Source organism: Eschrichtius robustus, chromosome 11 (assembly GCF_028021215.1).
Source record: "Eschrichtius robustus isolate mEscRob2 chromosome 11, mEscRob2.pri, whole genome shotgun sequence".
Taxonomy (NCBI): Eukaryota; Metazoa; Chordata; class Mammalia; order Artiodactyla; family Eschrichtiidae; genus Eschrichtius; species Eschrichtius robustus.
Genome location: NC_090834.1, coordinates 30075596 through 30098188, shown reverse-complemented (window position 1 = coordinate 30098188; position 22593 = coordinate 30075596). Strand labels below are relative to the sequence as shown.

The window sequence follows — 22593 nt, the reverse complement described above, 5'->3', positions numbered from 1 at the left end:
TCCCATTCAGTAGGTTGTCTTTTCGTTTTGTCAATTGTTTCCTTTGCTGTGCCAAAGATTTTAAGTTTAATTAGGTCCCATTTATTTACTTTTGCTTCTGTTTCCTTTGCTTTAAGAGACGGATCCAAAAATATATTGCTGTGATATATGTCAGAGTGTTCTGCCTATGTTTTCTTTTAGGAGTTTTATAGTATAGGTCTTACATTTAGGTCTTTAATCCATTTTGAGTTTATTTTTGTATATGGTGTTAGAGGATGTTCTAATTTCATTCTTTTACATGTAGCTGTCCAGTTTTCCTAGCACCACTTATTGAAGGGACTGTCTTTTCTCCATTGTATATTTTTGCCTCCTTTGTCTTAGATTAATTGACCATAGGTGTGTGGGTTTATTTCTGGGCTCTCTATCCTGTTCCATTGATCTATGTATCTTTTTTTTTGGTGCCAGTACCATACTGTTTTGATTACTGTAGCTTTGTAGTATAATCTGAAGTATGGGAGCGTGATTCCTCCAGCTCTGTTCTTCTTTCTCAAGATAGCTTTAGCTATTCAGTGCCTTTTGTGTTTCCATACAAGTTTTAAAATTATTTGTTCTAGTTCTGTGAAAAACGCCATTGGTAATTTGATAGGGATTGCAGTGAATCTGTAGATTGCCTTGGGTAGTATGGTCATTAAAACAATGTTAATTCTTTCAATCCAAGAACACAGGTATATCTTTCTGTTTGTGTCTTCTTCAGTTTCTTTCATCAGTGTCTTATATTTTTCCGAGTACAGGTCTTTTACCTTGTTAGGTAGGCTTATTCCTAGATATTTTATTCTTTTTGATGTGGTGGTAAATGGGATTGTTTCTTACATTCTTTTTCTGATAGTTCACTGTTAGTGTATAGAGATGCAACAAATTTCTGTATATTAATATTGTATCCTGCAACTTTACTGAATTCATAGATAAGCTCTAGTAGTTTTCTGGTAGTGCTTTTAGGGTTTTCTATGTATAGTGTCATGTCATTTCTAGATAATGACAGTTTTACTTTTTCTGTTCCAATTAGGACTCCTTTTATTTCTTTTTCTTGTCCAGTTGTGGCTAGGACTTCTAAAACTATGTTGAATAAAAGTGGCAAGAGTGGACATCCTTGTTTTGTTCCTGATCTTAGAGGAAATTGAGCATGACGTTAGCTGTGGATTTGTCACGTATGGCCTTTATTATGCCCACTTTCTGGAGAGTTTTTATCATAAATGGATGTTGAACTTTAATGTAAGATTTTTCTGCATCTATTGAGATGGTTATATGGTTTTAATTCTTCAATTTGTTAATGTGGTGTATCACATTGATTGATTTGTGAGTATTGCAAAATCCTAGCATCCCTGGGGTAAATCCTACTTGACAAAGGTGAATGATCCTTTTAATGTATTGTTGGATTCAATTTGCTTATACCCTGTTGAGGATTTTTGCATCTATCTTCAGCAGTGATATTGGCCGGTAATTTTTTTTTCTTGGTATGTTTGTCTGGTTTTAGTATCAGGGTGGTTCTGGCCTCAGAGAATGAGTTTGGAAATGTTCCTTCCTCTGCAATTTTGTTGGAATAGTTTGAGAAGGATAGCTGTTAACTCTTCTCTAAATGTTTGATAGAATTCACTTGTGAAGCCATCTGGTCCTGGACTTTTGTCTGTTTGGAGTTTTTTTTTTTTTAATTACTGATTCAGTTTCATTACTGATAATTGATGTATTCATACTTTTCTCTTTCTTCTTGGTTCAATCTTGGGAGATTGTATCTTTCCAAGAATTTGTCTATTTCTTCTAGGTTTTTCATTTTATTGGCATATAGTATGTTCTTAGTAGTCTCTTTTGATCTTTTGTATTTCTGTGGTGTTGTGACTTATACTTTTTCATTTCTCATTGGACCATTTCTCTTTTTCTCTGATGAATCTGGCTAAAGGTTTATTGGTTTTGTCTATCTTTTCAGAGAACAAGCTTTTAGTTTCATTGATCTTTTCTGTTGTTCTTTTAGTCTCTGTTTCATTTATTTCTGCTCTGATTTTGATGGTTTCTTTCCTTCTACTAACTTTGAGTTTTGTTTCTTCTTTTGCTTGTTTCTTCAGGGGTAAGTTAGGTTCTTTATTTGAGTTTTTTCTTGCTTCCTGACATAAGCTTGTATCACTGTAAAGTTCCCTCTTAACTGCTTTTTCTCATCCCATATGTTTTGGATCATCATGTTTTCAGTGTTATTTGTCTCTAGGTATTATTTCCTCTTTGATTTTTTCAGTGATCCATTGGGTTTTTAGTAGCAAATTCTTTAGCCTCCATATGTTTGTGTATTTTTGCAGTTTTTTTCTTGTACTTGGTTTCTAGTCTCACAGCATTGGCAAAGATGCTTGATATGGTTGCAGTTTTCTTAATTTTACTGGGGCTTATTTTGTGACATTTCTCTAAGTTATTGTTTGTCTGAAAATTTGTTTTGTTTAGTCTTCATTTTTAAAGTTTTTTTCCTAGACAGGTAATTTTAAGTTTATAGTTCTTTCCCTGTACTTTAAGATGTCATTCCATTGTCTTTTGCCCTACATTGTTCCTAATGAGAGAAATTTGCAGTCATGTTTATCCCTTTCTCTCTATATATGATATTTCCTTCTGCTCTGAATGCTTTTAAAATTTTTTCTTTACCACTTTTTTTAGCAAATCAATTATGATATGTTTGATATTGTTTTCTTTGTCTTTATCCTGCCTTGGGTTCATTGTGCTTTTCTGATTTATGAATTCATAGTTGCCATCAAATTTGAAACTTTCTGGCTATTATTTCGTGAAATGTTTTTTGTGTCCCCTCTTATTCTGCTAGTATCTTTAATTCCGTCCCACAAGTCACCGAGCCTTTATTTACTTTTGTTCTAGCCTTTTCTGTTCTTTAGTTTGGATAGATTTTACTGCTGCATTTTAGGTTCAAGTTCACTAGCCTTTTCTTTTGTAGCATCTAGTTGGCTGTTATCCCCAGTCATTAAAGTTTTCATTTCAGTTATTTTTCATCATTAGACATTTCATTTGGGTCTTTTTTATATCTTCATTTTGACTCCTATTTGTTCATGCTTTCCTTTCCTTGGGCATATTTATAATAGCGGTGTCAAAATCCTAGTTTGCTATGTCATTATCTCTTTATTTCTTGTTCTGTTTTGATTAACTGATTTCTTTTCTTGTCTTTGGGTCACATTTTCCTGCTTTGAATGTCTAGTAATTTCTAATTAGATGCTGAACCTTGTGAAAGTTATATTGTGACTACTGGATTTGTTGTCTTCCTTTAAAGGATCTTGAGTTTTCTTTTGGTGGGGAGTAGGTTACTTGTGTATTAGCTTAATACTTTTCAAAGGCTGGTGTTTAAGTTATGTTTGTGTGCATCTAGAGTAGCCATTACTACTAAGATATGCTAAGGCGTGCCCTTTGTGGTTTCTCTGCTGATTGCCCTCGGTATTCAAGGAGATTTCTCGATTCTGGTTGGTGGGAACTAGAATGTCTTCTAGCCCTTTGTGAGCTCTGGGGATTTCTCCGCTCATAGCACTCTAATAATTGTTCCTTCCATGGTAATTATTCTTTGTCTATCCTTGTGGACTTGCATCCTAAGAATGTTCAGTTTGGTATTCAGTTAAAGACTACAAGGGTCTCTTGTATAGTTTTCTGGAGTTCTTTCTCTGTGTAGCTCCCTTTTCATGGATGCTGTATCTCAGCCATCACAAAGTAAAAATTCTGTTTTCCTATCTCAGTGAGATTGTCATATTGGGCTTGAGTTACCCTGCCTTGTGCCATGGTCTAGAAAGTGCCACTAGGCAAAAAGCAGTAGAGTGTAATTGTAGCACTCACCTCGTTTGTTTGCCTTTTCTCAGGGATCATAGTCCTGCACAACTGAGATTCAATGTCTAAAAACAGTTGTTTCTTATATTTTTTATTTTATTTCCATTTCTGTATATTTTTCTAGTCTGATGTAGCATTTATTTTTTCATGGCCAGTGCAGAAGTCTTCAAGTATCTTTGAGAAATATATGTATTTATGTAGGTACTTTATATTTTAAATATAAAATGTATACGTTTTATGTGTATTATGCAAATATAAGTACATGTATTTTATATATGTATGTAATATTTCATATATATATATAAAATATGTACATTTACATATGTTTTTATTGGTGGCACTTTTCTGTCTTGGTTCTGTATTTAGGTTTTGACTGTTAGATGGGATTAGGAGTGTGGTTAATTATGATGGCTACACATGAGAAGAAGAGTCCTGGGAGCTGTCTTAGGTCAAGAGGCACGTTGATGGTTTATGAGTTCTTCAAGGTAGGATGGAGGATTGAAACAGCAGGAGAACTTAGGTCATAGTATGGGGAGAGGGGAACATAAGTCATGCTGAAGTGGTGAGGTGAGTGAATAATAGTGAAAATTAGCAACAAAATTAATAGAAAGGGAATGGAGGCAGGAGAGTTGTGCAGAATGGTCCAGTTGACGTTGTGTAAATGAATAATGAGTACCAGCTGTATCACATATGCTTCTTTCATTCATTACCTAGTATTTAATGCAGGCTGCTGCTTAAAGTTTCTGACTTGGGCTTTTGCAAGGGTGGATTGAGTTAATTTTAATGCACATTTATTGAATGCCAACTCTTTGCCAGACATTTTTATATACATGGGGAATACAAATATATAGAGTTCAGACTTTTGGGGAACTCATTTTATAGTTAAACAGACACATACTTCCAGTATGTAATCTCATGATGCCAAGGCACTTCAAGGTATTAAGGGAAGGAGGATTTCATATGCAGGTTTTGAGGAAATGATGCTTGAGTTGAGACTTAAAGGATGAGTGAGAATCACCCTGGCATATAGAGGTGTGTGTGCACAAGGAATTGTGAGAGCAAGGCATGGAAGTAGGAGATAACATGATATAAAAGTGTCTGTGTGTGTGTGTGTGTTTATGTATATACGTAGGTAAATACAACTATAAGCAACTTAATATTAGATTATAAAACAAGAGGAGAGTGAATGGAGATGAAATTGTAACAGTTGATAGGACTTTGTAAACCAAGAAGTTTGAATTATTCAGTAGGGAGTATATCATCAAATTAGGTTCATTTGTGTTATTAGAGAACCCCAGAATAGCCATTGGTTAATATAAAATACATAGAATATTAAAATAGTTAACTTTTCTTTTTTCTTTTTCTGAATTTTATTTTTATTTTTTTATACAGCAGGTTCTTATTAGTTATCTATTTTATACATATTAGTGTATATATGTCAATCCCAATCTCCCAATTTATCCCCCATGCCCCCCCCATTTGGTGTCCATACATTTGTTCTCTACATCTGTGTCTTTATTTCTGCCTTGGAAACCTGTTCATCTGTACCATTTCTCTAGGTTCTAAATATATGCATAAATATAGAATATTTGTTTTTCTCTTTCTGACTTACTTCACTTTGTATGACAGTCTCTAGGTCCATCCACGTCTCTACAGATGACCCAATTTCATTCCTTTTTATGGCTGAGTAATATTCCATTCCATTGTAGATATGTACCACATCTTCTCTATCTGTTCGTCTGTCGATGGGCATTTAGGTTGCTTCCATGACCTGGCTATTGTAAATAGTGCTGCAGTGAACATTGGGGTGCATGTGTCTTTTTGAATTATGGTTTTCTCTGGGTATATGCCCAGTAGTGGGATTGCTGGGTCATATGGTAATTCTATTTTTAGTTTTTTAAGGAACCTCCATACTGTTCTCCATAGTGGCTGTATCATTTTACCTTCCCACCAACAGTGCAAGAGCATTCCCTTTTCTCCACACCCTCTCCAGCATTTGTTGTTTGTAGATTTTCTGATGATGCCTATTCTAACTGGTGTGAGATGATACCTCATTGTAGTTTTAATTTGCATTTCTCTAATAATTAGTGATGTTGAGCAGATTTTCATGTGCCTCTTGGCCATCTGTATGTCTTTGGAAAAATGTCTATTTAGGTCTTCTGCACATTTTTTGATTGGCTTGTTTTTTTAGTATTGAGCTGCATGAGTTGTTTTCATATTTTGGAGATTAATCCTTTGTCAGTTGCTTCATTTGCAAATACTTCTCCCATTCTGATTGTTGCCTTTTCCTCTGGTTTATGGTTTCCTTAGCTGTGCAAAAGATTTTAAGTTTAATTAGGTCCCATTTGTTTATTTTTGTTTTTATTTTCATTATTCTAGGAGGTGGGTTAGAAAAGATCTTGCTGTGATTTATGTCAAAGAGTGTTCTTCTTATGTTTTCCTCTAAGAGTTTTGTAGTATCCAGTCTTACATTTAGGTCTTTAATCCATTTGGAGTTTATTTTTGTGTATGGTGTTAGGGAGTGTTTTAATTTCGTTCTTTTACATGTAGCTGTCCAGTTTTCCCAGCACCACTTATTGAAGAGACTGTCTTTTCTGCATTGTATATCTTTGCCTCTTTTGTCATAGGTTAGTTGACCATAGGTGCATGGGTTTATCTCTGGGCTTTCTATCTTGTTCCATTGATCTAAATTTCTGTTTTTGTGCCAGTACCATATTGTCTTGATTACTGTAGCTTTGTAGTGTAGTCTGAAGTCAGGGAGTCTGATTCCTCCAGCTCCATTTTTTTACCTCGAGATTGCTTTTGCTATTTGGGGTCTTTTGGGTCTCCATACAAATTTTAAGATTTTTTTTGTTCTAGTTCTGTAAAAAATGCCATTGGTAATTTGATAGGGATTGCATGGAATCTGTGGATTGCTTTGGGTAGTATAGTCATTTTCACAGTATTGATTTTTCCAGTCCAAGAACATGGTATATCTCTCTGTCTGTGTCATCTTTGATTTCTTTCATCAGTGTCTTATAGTTTTCTGAGTACAGGTCTTTTACCTCCTTAAGTAGGTTTATTCCTAGGTATTTTATTCTTTTTGTTGCAGTGGTGAATGGGATTGCTTCCTCAATTTCTCTTTCTGATCTTTCATTATTAGTGTATAGGAATGCAAGAGATTTCTGTGCATTAATTTTGTACCCTGCAACTTTACCAAATTTATTGATGAGTTCTAGTAGTTTTCTGGTGGCATCTTTAGGATTTTCTATGTATAGTATCATGTCATCTGTAAACAGTGACAGTTTTACTTCTTCTTTTCCACTTTGTATTCCTTTTATTTCTTTTTCTTCTCTGATTGCCGTGGCTAGGACTTCCAAAACTATGTTGAATAAGTGTGGCGAGAGTGGACATCCTTGTCTTGGTCCTGATCTTAGAGGAAATGCTTTCAGTTTTTCACTGTTGAGAATGATGTTTGCTGTGGGTTTGTCATATATGGCCTTTATTATGTTGAGGTAGTTTTCCTCTATGCCCACTTTTTGGAGAGTTTTTATCATAAATGGGTGTTGAGTTTTGTCAAAAGCTTTTTCTGCATCTATTGAGATGATCATAGGGTTTTTATTCTTCAATTTGTTAGTATGGTGTATCACATTGATTGATTTGCATATATTGAAGAATCTTTGCATCCCTGTGATAAATCCCAATTAATCATGGTGTATGATCCTTTTAATGTGTTGTTGGATTCTATTTGCTAGCATTTTTTTAAGCGTTTTTGCATTTGCATCAGTGATATTGGTCTGTAATTTTCTTTTTTTGTAGTATCTTTAGTTTTGGTATCAGGGTGATGGTGGTCTCGTAGAGTGAGTTTGGGAGTGTTCGTTCCTCTGCAATTTTTTGGAAGAGTTTGAGAAGGATGGGTGTTAGCTCTTCTCTAAATGTTTGATAGAATTCACCTGTGAAGCCATCTGGTCCTGGACTTGTGTTTGTTGGAAGATTTTTAATCACAGTTTCAATTTCATTACTTGTGATTGGTCTGTTCATATTTTCTGTTTCTTCCTGGTTCAGTCTTGGAAGGTTATACCTCTCTAAGAATTTGTCCATTTCTTCCAGGTTGTCCGTTTTATTGGCATAGGGTTGCTTGTAGTAGTCTCTTAGGATGCTTTGTATTTCTGCGGTGTCTGTTGTAACTTCTCCTTTTTCATTTCTAATATTATTGATTTGAGTCCTCTCCCTCTTTTTCTTGATGAGTCTGGCTAACGGTTGATCAATTTTGTTTATCTTCTCAAAGAACCAGCTTTTAGTTTTATTGATCTTTGCTATTGTTTTCTTTGTTTCTATTTCTTTTATTTTGGCTCTGATCTTTATGACTTCTCTGCTTCTGCTAACTTTGGGTTTTGTTTGTTCTTCTTTCTCTAGTTCCTTTAGGTGTAAGGTTAGATTGTTTATTTGAGATTTTTCTTGTTTCTTGAGGTAGGCTTGTATAGCTATAAACTTCCCTCTTAGAACTGCTTTTGCTGCATCCCATAGGTTTTGGATTGTCGTGTTTTCATTGTCATTTGTCTCTAGGTATTTTTTGATTTCCCCTTTGATTTCTTCAGTGATCTCTTCGTTATTTAGTAATGTATTGTTTAGCCTGCACATGTTTGTGTTTTTTATGTTTTTTTCCCTGTAATTTATTTCTAATCTCATAGCATTGTGGTTGGAAAAGATGCTTGATATGATTTCAATTTTCTTAAATTTACTGAGGCTTGATTTGTGACCCGAGATGTGATCTATCCTGGGGAATGTTTCATGTGCACTTGAGAAGAAAGTGTAATCTTTTTTCGGATGGAATGTCCTATAAATATTAATTAAATCGAACTGGTCTATTTTGTCATTTAAAGTTTGTATTTCCTTATTAATATTCTGTCTGGGTGATCTGTCCATTGGTGTAAGTGAGGTGTTAAAATCCCGCACTATTATTATGTTACTGTCGATTTCCTCTTTTATAGCTGTTAGCATTTGCCGTATGTATTGAGGTACTCCTATGGTGGGTGCATATATGTTTATAATTGTTATATCTTCTTGGATTGATCCCTTGATCATTTTGTAGTGTCCTTCCTTGTCTCTTGTAACATTTTTTATTTTAAAGTCTAGTTTATCTGATTTGAGTATTGCTACTCCAGTTTTCTTTTGATTTTCATTTGCATGGAATATCTTTTTCCATCCCCTCACTTTCAGTCTGTATGTGTCCCTAGTTCTGAAGTGGGTCTCTTGTAGACAGCATACGTATGGGTCTTGTTTTTGTATCCATTCAGTGAGCCTGTGTCATTTGGCCGGAGCATTTAATTCATTCATGTTTAAGGTAATTATCGATATGTATGTTCCTATGACCATTTTCTTAATTCTTTTCAGTTTGTTTTTGTAGGTCCTTTTCTTCTGTTGTGTTTCCCCCTTAGAGAAGTTCCTTTAGCATTTGTTGTAGAGCTAGTTTGGTGGTGCTGAATTCTCTTAGCTTTTGCTTGTCTGTAAAGCTTTTGATTTCTCTGTCGAATATGAATGAGATCGTTGCTGGGTAATGTTGCTTGTAGGTTGTTCCCTTTCATCACTTTAAATATATCGTGCCACTCCCCTCTGCCTTGTAGTTTCTGTTGAGAAATCAGCTGTTAACCTTATGGGAGTTCCCTTGTATGTTGTTTGTCATTTTTCTCTTCTTGCTTTTAATAAGTTTACTTTGTCTTTAAGTTTTGTCAGTTTGATTACTATGTGTCTCGGCGAGTTTCTCCTTGGGTTTCTCCTGCCTAGGACTCTCTGCGCTTCCTGGACTTGGGTGGCTATTTTCTTTCTGTGTTAGGGAAGTTTTCGACTATAAGCTCTTCAAATATTTTCTCGGGTCCTTTCTCTCCTCTCCTTCTGGGACCCCTATAATGCGAATGTTGGTTTGTTTAATGTTGTCCCAGAGGTCTCTTAGGCTCTCTTCATTTCTTTTCATTCTTTTTTCTTTATTTTGTTCTGCGGCAGTGAATTCCACCATTCTGTCTTCCAGGTCACTTTTCTGTTCTTCTGCCTCAGTTATTCTGCTGTTGATTCCTTCTAGTGTATTTTTCCTTTCAGTCATTGTATTGTTCATATCTGTCTGTTTGTTTTTTAATTCTTCTAGATGTTTTTTCTTTAATTCTTCTAGGTCTTTGTTAAACATTTTTTGCATCTTCTCGATCTTTGCCTCCATTCTTTTTCTGAGGTCCTGGATCATCTTCACTATCATTATTGTGAATTCTTTTTCTGGAAGGTTGCCTATCTCCACTTCATTTAGTTGTTTTTCTGGGGTTTTATCTTGTTCCTTCATTTGGTACATAGTCCTCTGCCTTTTTATTTTGTCCATCTTTCTGTGAATGTGGTTTTCATTCCACAGGCTGCAGGATTGTGGTTCTTCTTCCGCGGTCTGCCCTCTGGTGGGTGAGTCTAAGAGGCTTGTGCATTTCCTGATGGGAGGGACTGGTGGTGGGTAGATCTGGGTGTTGCTCTGGTAGGCAGAGCTCAGTAAAACTTTAATCCTCTTTTCTGCTGATGGGTGGGGCTGAGTTCCCTCCCCGTTGGTTGTTTGGCCTGAGGTGACCCAACACTGCAGTACAGGCTCTTTGGTGGGGCTAATGTTGGAATCTGGGAGGGCTCATGCCAAGGAGTACTTCCCAGAACTTCTACTGCCAGTGTCCTTGTTCCTGCAGTGAGCCACAGCTGCCCCCTGCCTCTGCAGGAGACCCTCCAACACTAGCAGGTAGGTCTAGTTCAGTCTAGACCGATGCTCCTTCCCCATGGGTCATTATGCACACAGTACTTTGTGTGTGCCCTCCAAGAGTGGAGTCTCTATTTCCCTCAGTCCTGTTGAAGTCCTGCAATCAAATCCCGCTAGCCTTCGAAGTCTGATTCTCTGGGAATTCCTCCTGTTGCCGTACCCCCGGGTTGGGAAGCCTGATGTGGGGCTCAGGACCTTCACTCCAGTCGGTGGACTTCTGTGGTATAATTGTTCTCCAGTTTTGAGTCACCCACCTAGCGGTTATGGGGTTTGATTTTATTGTGATCGTGCCCCTCTTACCATGTCATTGCACCTTCTTCTTTGTCTTTGGATGTGGGGTATCTTTTTTGGTGAGTTCCAGTGTTCTGTCAATGATTGTTGAGCTGTTGTGATTCCGGTGCTCTCGCAAGAGGGAGTGAGCGCACGTCCTTCTACTCTGCCATCTTGAACCAATCTCTAAGTTTTCTTTCATATGGAAGAAATCAAGTAGGCAATTTAGTGTGGTCCTCTGGGACCAAATCTTCTAGTTTTGTTCCTCCATTGTCTTTAAAAAGTACCTCTTAGTATAGATAACAGGAATGAGGATGCTCTCTTTTTTGTAACTTCCAGAAAGTCCTACATAGTACTTTCATTTCCACCTTATTGGAGACTTGATTAAGGTTTCACTCTCCAGCAAGGGAGGCACATTACATCTCCAAATAAAATTGGGTTCTATTGGTAGGAAAAAGGCATAACAGTAGTCTTTATGACAGGGAGTCAAAGAAGAGGAGTACTGTGGTCGGATATGCCTTTTATAATACTCTAAAGGTATTTAGGGTGGGGGTTGGAGAATGAAAGTGAGCAGGAAAGACTGGGGTTTTGGAGACTAATTTGGTTTTTCCAGTTGTCTAAGTGAGAGATAAGCAGATCTGAATATATATCAGTTGTGACTCTTGGTTGTAGGTAGCAGAAACGAAACTTAAATTGGTTTAACCACCCCCCCACCAAAAAAGGGAGTGATTTATTATTAGAACACAAAAGTCTGATAGGACATAAAGGAATGCACCTGGGTTTTAGGAATAGCTCGAACTAGAGTCATGAATGCTTTTATGAATCTTCTTACCATCTTCCTTTTTTTCCCCTCTAAGTTCTAATTTTGCTTTTCTTTATATAGATAAATTTTTCCTGAATTCTGTGCCTCATGACAGAAATGGTCTCTGCCAATGCCTTTCGAGTTCTCCTTTGTTATAGAGTAAACCATTTAGCCTTGATTTCAAATTCCTGGAGAGTGACTATGATTGAAATTAATTGGTTCAGGTGCCTACCTCTGAAACAGTCAGCTGTGGCCAGGGATGGAGGTGAACTCCCATGATAATCATTTGGTGTTCACTGTAGTTGAGAAATCTTTTGGAAATGACAGTCGTAGGTTTAGATGGGAGGAGTAAGATGATCCTGAGATTTCTGACTTGAGTAAGTGGGTGGTTTGTGATGCCAGGTAGCTCAATTCAAATGTATAGAAGAAGGATCAAGTATTGTGGAAGTAGATGCTGGGTTCACTTTTTGTTCTTACTGTGTTCAGCATGGCATTTAAATATTGTAGGCAGTTGTTTAAATCACGGAAACTTTGGGTGGATAAATTAGAAAGATATCAGTATAATTGTGGTAGTTTAAGTCATGAGAGAGGATTTAATGTCCCAAGGGGAATGTCTAGAGATTAAAAAGTATAATTGGCAAAGACTGGAAACCCAAACAAAGTTGATACTTAAGGGTTGAGAAAAGGAGGAAGAGTGGAACCACACAGAGTTTTTATGTGGAAGTATGTAAATTTGAGAATTCTAATTATATGCTAAATATTCTTAGAGCTCTGAAGATGAGTGGGTTGAGGCTGTTCCCTCCCACACTACTGGCAAGGAAAAGGCCTGGAAGGTGAAAGATGAAAAGTCAGAAAAAGAAGACAACCAAGTTATTCAGGTAAGCTGCCTGATTTTAAACAAAGAAGCGTCAACTTACAAGAGTAGATGAATGTTAAAATGAAAGATGATTGTAATTTATTCAGAAGAAAAACTAGACTTTGTAAACAGTATACTTTTATGAGTAATTTTAGCAATAATGCTGTTTGCTGATCCTTTGGGCTCCCCTTCTTCTCCTGTGGGAAAGTTAGCATTTATCCCTATTTTAGTCCCTCAGAGGGTTTCCTACTTCTGGTTGTTGATAAGGAAGTGGCACTTTTCCCCTTATGTACTTGAAGTCTTGTATTGTTACATCTATCTGACTTTTCTACAGCGAGTAGAGTTCAGTCACAGTTTTTCTTTCCCTTCATTTCATGCCATAATTTTCTTAGCAATGCTTATAGTTGAATAGTTCACAAATTTTGGGTTATAGTTCATACGCCTGAGGAAGAGTGCTATATTTACACTGTTAGCAACAGTGAAGAAAGAAAGGTGAAAAGAACTATGTTTGAGTGCCTGTTGTATATCTGGCATTGGGCTAGATGCCTTAAGTCAGTTTTCTTGTTAACTCCTTAAAACATTCCTGAAAGGTAGGTATTTTAACCCATTTTTACAGGGGAGAGAAGAAGGCTTAGAGAGACTAAGAAACTTTAAGTTATACAGCCATGTGGGATTTAATCCAGGTTTGAGTGCCTCCAGAATCTCTAATTTATTGCTAAGTGTTTAGTGTTGTTCTAATCAATTTAGATTGAAGTGACTTCTTTTTCTTAACAGAGGGATGAATGGATGACTGTTGATTTTATGTCTGTTAAAACTGTGTCATCATTATCACTCAAAGCTGAAAAGGAAACTATAAGGAAAATAGAGCAAGAGAAAACCCAAGCACTTGAACAGGTAAGAACATTTAAAATGCTTTAACTTTCTGATTTGCCTTTAACTGATACACATTTATGTAAATGCAGTTTTACTTGTAAGATATTATTTTTTGTGGTATTTAATAAATCAGTGGGAACAACTATGAAATGTGATATATTCTTTTAAATTTTTTTTGTAGGAAATGAGTTTAAATGTATATTATATTTATAAATCTAGGGCATATATGGTTGAGTACAGAATTTGGTTTACACCTGAAAATCTTCAAGGTGAGAATTTAAAGCATTCTTGAGTTGGTAGTGCCTTGAAATGATTGGCAGAAATAACTACCAGTCCTTTCTAAAGGATGACACTGTCAATTTAGGCCTCACAGGTCTCCCAGAAGCAAGTTCTATGGCATTTAAGGTCATAATCTAAAATCATACTATACATGAAAATGTAACGATAGTCCATAAATGAGAGTCATCTGAAACAATAAACAACAGAATCAGACTCATAAAACCTTTATCTTTTGGAATATTTAATAGCTTATATAGTAATAGTAGGTATCAAAAATGTGAATAACGGTTGAAAGATTAATAAGAAGGTGGATTTGAGAAAGAGCCAATATTAGAAATGAAAAATATTAGAGTTGAAATTAGAAACTTGTAAAATGGTGAAACAACAATACAGCTGAAGACAGAATTAGTGAACAAGAAGATAGTCTTTAAGAATTTAGACTATCAAATTCAAGAATTTGAATGCAACATAGAGGCACAAATAAATGAAAAATATGAAAGAGTGATCATGAAGTCCTATGATCAATGTTTTGTGTTTTTGTTTCTTCCCCAGTTTGATTTTAATTCTGAAAATGTTGGTGTGGTAAACTGTATTGACTTTATAATTAAGTAGCTGCCCATTTGGAACTTTGGGGCCGGAGGTTTTTGGAATATCTTTACTAAGTTCTGTTTTGTCTCTGAGTTAGACCTGAGGAAGTTAGGGGGAAAGTACCAAAGGGGTGTAACCAGTGGGTAGTAGAGCAAGAAGGAGGAGCTGCATGAAGTCAGAAAGTTGATTTTACCCATTGTGATTACATGCTTGCTTCTGAAATCATGCTCTGCTGTTTGTGGGCATGAATGGTCTGGTATGTTCGGGTATCCCTGGCTTATGATCTTAGGTTTTGCACAGATTCGTCTGTTCTCTATATCAAACAACAGAATGTAGTAAACTCTTGAGTATCTTTAATACATTGAGATAGTGATTAGTTTTTCTTAGAAATACTGTTACAGAAAACCACCTTTCCTTTCCTAAGAAGCTATAGTACTTTGTCATGCTTATCTTACCAACTTTCCAGCATTGAATTACAGCTTTTCTAATTAATATAATATTTTCTTACAAATTCTTATATAAACTTCTGATTCAAGTTAGTCAGTGTCTGTTGATTTGCTCGTTTGCTTATGTAGTTTTTGTCTTTTTTTTTTGCACCTATATCATCTTTTCCATTCCTGCTGCTACTCCTAGTTTAAATGCCATTTGTTAGTTGTATGTCTTCACCTCTTTGTCTCATTTATATCATCTTTACTGGAGCTGAGTTAATATATGAAGTGAACTGAAGACAGCCCCTGGAACTAAGAACTGGTTAACATTAAATATTATTATGGTTCAGGCCCTAATTTACTCTTGCCTGGGCAGTTACAATAACGTTTTTGTTTTTCAGCATCCTACGACTGATGTCAGACTAACTTTTTCAAAGTACAGCTTTTGTCATGGTATTATTCTGTTTGGAAATCTTCAGTGATTGAAGTTAAGGGGAATGTGTCTTTGCTGTTTGTAGTATTTCCTTTTCCGTGGATGAAGCTCTGCTAGTGGTGTTTCATGCCACCCTTCTTTCTCATTCTGTCCTTGAGGATATGAAGTACATTTTCTATTAGAAAATTTGCAAAGGATAAACTGGGCATACTTGACTTAGCCCTGCCTTTCCTGCTTATGGAACAGACTGCTTGCAGAGATTGTGTGGGGAATGATATGAAGTGGGGGGTTGGTTCAGTGCATTCTACACCTGGGAAAATCTGCCTCATTGTGGGGTTCAGTTAACAGATGCATTTGGTGTTCACTGAAAGAAAAATTCCAATTTAGCCTTCATTAGCAATAAAGGTAATTTTTGTCTTTTATTTCTTATGCTTTTTTTATGTTTCTTAACTTGCTCAGAGCCTAGATTGAAAAGAAAGGTGCTATATTTATTATTCTTTTTTAAAGACCACAAAATGCTGCCTGCAAATAGAGTCCAAACACATTAGATTGGACTCTTTCCTTTGGGTGATCTGCATCTCAACCAAAATAGTTTAATTAATTTCTGTTGTATTTCTCTGCAAATTCCTGTCTCTGAATTTTTGTTCATCTGGATTTTTCTAAGTACATGCCCTCTATTCCTGTATGACTGCATCCTGTTTATCCTTCAAGGCCTAACTTGATATATATGATGAAATTCTTATTATTTTGCTTGATTGAAATAAATCTCTGCTTCCTTTATGTTCCTATAGCACTTTATTTGTTCCTTTACTATATAGTACTTGTAGTTTTCTATAAAGCACTGTAATTTAATAGTCTTATCCTGTTTCCCTTATGAGATTATAAACTTCTTGGGAAACTGTAGGTGCTTCTTTTTTTTTTTTGTATATTTGAAATTGTACAGTATTATTCTTTTACCCATGAATTTATTTTGCTCTGTAAATGCCTGGATTTAGTCCTGATGTATGATAACCTGTAGTAATTTTTGGTTTTTGCTTAGGTAAGAATTCAGATTATTGTGTACAGAAGTAAATCATCTAGATTAATGAGTGAGACAAGCCAGTTTTCAAACATCCACATATTTTCTTTCTTCAAATGATGGTTACAGTTTTTATTTTTATAATAAGTCTTTAAAAGTTTTATTGTATTTTTAATTTAATCTAATTTTTTTAATTGAAGTATGGTTGACATACAGTATTAGTTTAAGGTGTACACCTTAGTTGTTCAATATTTTTATAGATTATACTCCATTTAAAGTTATTATAAAACAATGGCTATAATTCCCTGTGCTGTACAATATATCCTTGTAGTTTATTTACTTTATACATAGTAGTTTGTACATCTTAATCCCCTACCTCTATTGAGCCCCTTGACCTTACCTTTCCTCACTGGTGACCACTAGTTCTATCTGTGAGTCTGTTTTGTTATATATTCATTTTATTCCACATATAAGTAATAACTACAGTATTTGGCTTATTTCACTAAGCATAAAATCCTGTAGGTCCGTCCATATTGCTGCAAATGGCAGAATTTCATTTATTTTTATTGTTGAGAAATAGTCCTCTGTGTGTGTGTGTGTGTGTGTGTGTGTGTGTGTATGTGTATCACAACTTGTTTATTCATTCATCTATTGGTGGATACTTAGGTTGCTTCCATATCTTGGCTGTTGTGAATAATTCTGCTATGAACATTGGGTGCATATATCTTTTTGAATTAGTCTTTTCATTTTCTTTGAATATGTACCTCAGGAGTGGAATTTTTGGATCATATGGTAGTTCTATTTTTAGTTTTTTGAGGAAAGTTCTTATTGTTTTCCATAGTGGCTGTACCAATTTACATTCCTACTAGAAATGTACTAGGATTCTCTTTTCTCCACGTCACCAACATGTTATTTATGGTCTTTTTGATGATGGCCATTCTGACAGGTGTGAGGTGGTACCTCATTGTGGTTTTGATTTGCAATTCCTTGATGATTAGTGATGTTGAGAATCTTTTTATGTGCCTGTTGGCCATATGTATGTTTTCTTTGGAAAAATGTCTATTCAGGTCTCTGCCCATTTTTTTAATTGGGTTGTTTTTTTGATAGTGAGTTCTTTGAGCTGTTTATATATTTTGAATATTAACCCCTTATCAGAAATATCATTTGCAAATATTTTCTCCCATTCAGTAGGTTGTCTTTCCTTTTGTTGATGGTTTCCTTTGCAGTGTCAAAGCTTTTAAGTTTAATTAGGTTCCATTTGTTTATTCTGGGTTTTTTTCCTTTACCTGAGGTGATAGATCCAGAAAAATACTGCTACAATTTATTGGAAAGAGTGTTTTGCCTGTGTTTTCTTCGAGATTTCTGGTTTCTGTTCTTACATTTAGGTCGTCAATCCATTTTGAGTTTATTCTTTGTATATGGTATTAGAGAATGTTCTAATTTCATTCTTTTACATATAGTTGTACATTGTCCTAGCACCACTTACTGCAGAGACTGTTTTTCTCTATTGTATATTCTTGTCTCCTTTGTCATAGATCAATTGAACCACTGGTGTGTGCGTTCATTTCTTAGCTGCCTATTCTGTTCTGTTGATCTATGTGTGTGTTTTTGTGCTAGTACCATACTGTTTGGATTACTATAGCTTTGTAGTAATGTCTAAAGTGAGGGAGTGTTTTACCTCCAGCTTTTTTCTTTTTTCTCAAGATTGTCTTGGCTATTTGGGGTCTTTTGTTGTTCCATATAAATTTTAGGATTATTTATTCTAAATCTTTGAAAAATGTCTTGGGTATTTTGATAGGGATTGCTTTGGGTAGTATGGATATTATAATAGCATTCTAATAATTTGTGAACATGGTATATCTTTCTATTTCTTTTATCATCTTTAATTTCCTTCATCTTTGTCCTATATTTTCAGAGTATAGGTCCTTTACCTCCTTGGTTAAGTTTATTCCGAGGTATTTTATTCTTTTTTGATTCAATTGTAAATGGGATTTTTTTTCTTGAATTCTCTTTCTGATAATTCATCATTAGTATATAGAAAAGCAACAGATTTCGGTATGCTAATCTGTATTCTGAACTTTTATAAAATTTATTTCTTAGTTTTAATAGTTTTCTGGTGAAGACTTTAGGGTTTTCTATATATAGTATCATGTCATGGGCAAATAGTATCAGTTTTACTTCTTCCTTTCCAATTTTGACACCTTTTATTTCTTAATCTTGTCTGATTGATGTGGGTAGGTCTTCCAATACTGTGTTGAATGAAAGTGGAGAGAGTGGGCAACATTGTCTTGTTCCTGATTTTATTTTATTTTGTTATTTATTTTTTTAAAACAGGATTCTTTTTTTTTTTAAAGCTTTTAAAAAATTTATTTATTTATTTATTTATTTATTTATTTATTTATTTATTTATTTTTAGCTGTGTTGGGTCTTCGTTTCTGTGCGAGGGCTTTCACTAGTTGCGGCAAGTGGGGGCCACTCTTCATCGCAGTGTGTGGGCCTCTCACTATCGTGGCCTCTCTTGTTGCGGAGCACAGGCTGCAGACACGCAGGCTCAGTAGTTGTGGTTCACGGGCCCAGTTGCTCCGTGGCATGTGGGATCTTCCCAGACCAGGGCTCGAACCCGTGTCCCCTGCATTGGCAGGCAGATTCTCAACCACTGCGCCACCAGGGAAGCCCTATTTTTTATACTTGATTTAATGAAAAATTTTTTTATTGTAGTATAATTGCTTTGCAATGTTGTGTTAGTTTCTGCTGCAGAACAAAGTGAATCAGCTATATGTATACATATATTCCCTCCCTCTTGAGCCTCCTTCCAACCCCCGCCCCATCCCACTCATCTAGTTCATCACAGAGCACCGAGCTGAGCTCCCTGTGCTATACAGTAGCTTCCCACTAGCTATTTATTTTACAGATGGTAGTGTATATAGGTCAGTGCCACTCTCAATTCGTCCCACTCTCCCCTTCCCCCACATGTCCAGAAGTCCATTCTCTACATCTGTGTTTCTTTTCCTGCCCTGGAAATAGGTTCTTCAGTACCATTTTTCTAGATTCCATATATATGCCTTAATGTACAGTATTTGTTTTTCTTTTTCTGACTTACTTCACTCTGTATGACGGACTCTAGGATCATCCTTATCAATAAAAATGACCCAATTTTGTTCCTTTTTATGGCTGAGTAATATTCCATAGTATATATGCACCACATCTTCTTTATCCATTCATCTGTCGATGGACATTTAAGTTGCTTCCATGTCCTGGCTATTGTTAATAGTGCTGCAGTGAACATTGTGGTTCATATATCTTTTGAATTATGGTTTTCCCAGGGTATATGTCCAGTAGTTGGATTGCCAGGTCATATGGTAGTTTTATTTTTCGTTTTTTAAGGAACCTCCATACTGTTCTCCAAAGTGGCTGTATCAATTTATGTTCTCACCAACAGTGCAAGAGGGTTCTCTTTTCTCCACACCCTCTGCAGCATTTATTGTTTGTAGATTTCTTGATAATGGCCATTCTGACTGGTGTGAGGTGATACCTCATAGTAGTTTTGATTTGCATTTTTCTAATAATTAGTGATGTTGAGCATCTTTTCATGTGTTTGTTGGCCAGCTGTATGTCTTCTTTGGAGAAATGTCTATTTAGGTCTTTGACCCAGTTTTGGACTGGGTTGTTTTTTTGATATTTAGCCATATGAGCTGTGTGTATATTGTGGAGATTAGTCCTTTGTCACTTGCTTCGTTTGCAAATATTTTCTCCATTCTGAGGGTTGTCTTTTCGTCTTGTTTATGGCTTCACGTGCTGTGCAAAAGCTTTTAAGTTTCATGAGGTCTCATTTATTTATTTTTGTTTTTATTTTCATTACTCTAGGAGATGAGTCAAAAAGGATCTTGTTGTGATTTATGTCAAAAAGTGTTCTTCCTATGTTTTCTTCTAAGAGTTTTATAGTGTCTAGCCTTATATTTAGGTCTTTAATCCATTTTGAGTTTTTTTTTGTGTATGGTGTTAGGGAGTGTTCTAATTTCATTCTTTTACATGTTGCTGTCCAGTTTCCCCTGCACCATTTATTGAAGAGACTGTCTTTTCTCCATTGTATATTCTTGTCTCCTTTGTCAAAGATCAGGTGGCCGTACGTGTGTGGATTTATCTCTGGGCTTTCTTTTCTGTTCCATTGATCTATATTTCTGTTTTTGTGCCAGTACCATACTGTCTTAATTACTGTAGCTTTGTAGTATAGTCTGAAGTGAGGGATCCTGATTCCTCCAGCTCCATTTTCTTTCTGAAGATTGTTTTGGCTATTTGGGGTCTTTTGTGTTTCCATACAAATTGTAAAATTTTTCCTCTAATTCTGTTCAAAATGCCATTGGTAATTTGATAGGGATTGCATTGAATCTGTAGATTGCTTTGGGTAGTGTAGTTATTTTCACAGTGTTGACTCTTCCAGTCCAAGAACATGGATCTCTCCATTTGTTTGTGTCATTTCTGATTTCTTTCATCAGTGTCCTATAGTTTTCTGCATACAGGTCTTTTGCCACCTCAGGTAGGTTTATTCCTAGGTATTTTATTCTTTTTGTTGCAGTGGTAAATGGGATTTTTTCCTTAATTTCTCTTTCTGATTTTTCAGTGTTAGTATATAGTAATGCAAGAGATTTCTATATTAATTTTGTGTTCTTTGTCTTTACTAATTTCATTGATTAACTCTAGCAGTTTTCTGGTGGTATCTTTAGGATTTTCCAAGTATAGTATCCTGTCATCTGCAAACAATGACAATTGTACTTCTTCATTTCCAGTTTGTATTCCTTTTATTTCTTTTTCTTCTCTGATTGCTGTGGCTAGGAATTCCAAAACTATGTTGAATAATAGTGGTCAGAGTGGGCACTCTTGTTACTGATGTTAGAGGAAATGCTTTCAGTTTTTCACCATTGAGAATAATGTTTGCTGTGGGTTTGTCATATATGGCCTTCATTATGTTGAGGTAGGTTCTCTCTAATCCCACTTTCTGGAGAGTTTTTATCATAAATGGGTGTTGAATTTTGTCTCAAGTTTTTTCTGCATCTGTTGAGATTATCATATGGTTTTTATCCTTCAGTTTGTTAACATGGTGTATCACAGTGATTGATTTGCGTATATTGAAGAATCCTTGCATCCCTGGGATAAATCTCACTTGATCATGGTGTATGATCCTTTTAATGTCTTCCTGGATTCTGTTTGCTAGTAGTTTTTTGAGGATGTTTACATCTATGTTCATCAGTGTTATTGAACGGTAATTTTCTTTTTTGTGTGATATCTTTGTCTGGTTTTGGTATCAGGGTGATGGTGGCCTCGTAGAATGAGTTTGGGAGTGTTCTTCCCTCTGCAATTTTTTGGAAGAATTTCAAAAGGATAGGTGTTAGCTCTTCTCTAAATCTTTGTTAGAATTCGCCTGTGAAGCCATTTGGCCCTGATCTTTTGTTTTTTGGGAGTTTTTAAATCACAGTTTCAATTTCAGTACTTGTGTTTGGTCTGTTTTTATTTTCTGTTTCTTCCTGGTTCAGTTTTGGAAGGGTGTACCTTTCTAAGAATTTGTCTGTTATTTCCAGGTTGTCCAGTTTTTGGCATATAGTTCCTTGTAGTAGTCTCTTAACAATATTTTGTATTTCTGTGGTGATAGTTGTAACCTCTTTTTCATTTCTAATTTTATTGATTTGAGTCCTGTCTCTTTTTTTCTTGATGAGTTTGGCTAATGGTTTATCAATTTTGTTTATCTTCTCAAAGAACCAGCTTTTAGTTTTATTGATTTTTGCTGTTGTTTTCATTGTTCTATTTCATTTATTTCTGCTCTGATTTTTATGATTTCTTTCCTTCTGTTAACCTAGGGCTTTGTTTGTTCTTCTTTTTCTAGTTGATTTATGTGTAAGATTAGTTTGTTTATTTGAGATTTTTCTTGTTTCTTGAGGTAGGATTGTATTGCTATAAACTTCCCTCTTAGAGCTGCTTTTGCTGCACCCCATAGATTTTATGTCCTTGTGCTTTCATTGTCATTTGATTCAAGGTATTTTTTGATTTCCTCTGATTTTTTTCAGTGATCTCTTGGTTATTTAGTAGCACATTGTATAGTTTCCGTGTGTTTGTGTTTTTTACAGTTTTTTTCCCTGTAATTGATAGGTAGTCTCATATTGTTGTCCAAAAAGATGCTTGATATGATTTCAATTTTCTAAAATTTATTGAGGCTTGATATGTGACCCAAGATGTGATATATCCTGGAGAATGTTCCGTGTGCACTTAAGAATAACGTTATTCTGCTTTTGGATTGAATGTTCTGCAGATATCAACTAAGTCCATCTGGTCTAATGTGTCATTTAAGGCTTGTGTGTCCTTGTTAATTTTCTTTCTGGATGATTTGTCCATTGGTGTAAGTGTAAAGTCCTCCACTATTATTGTGTTACTGTTGATTTCCCCTTTTATGGCTGTTAGCCTTTGCATTACATATTGAGGTG

At 35.5% G+C, this 22593-nt stretch overlaps 1 protein-coding gene across 1 annotated transcript in view; it reads left to right on the top strand.

Moving 5' to 3' along the window:
* Positions 1–22593, top strand: part of CWF19L2 (CWF19 like cell cycle control factor 2) — a 185861-nt gene that overhangs the window by 9769 nt on the left and 153499 nt on the right. The window contains exons 4-5 of the mRNA XM_068556327.1: positions 12416–12526; positions 13279–13398. Of these exons, the coding sequence (XP_068412428.1) occupies positions 12416–12526; positions 13279–13398 (231 nt within the window). The remainder of the gene's footprint in view (positions 1–12415; positions 12527–13278; positions 13399–22593) is intronic.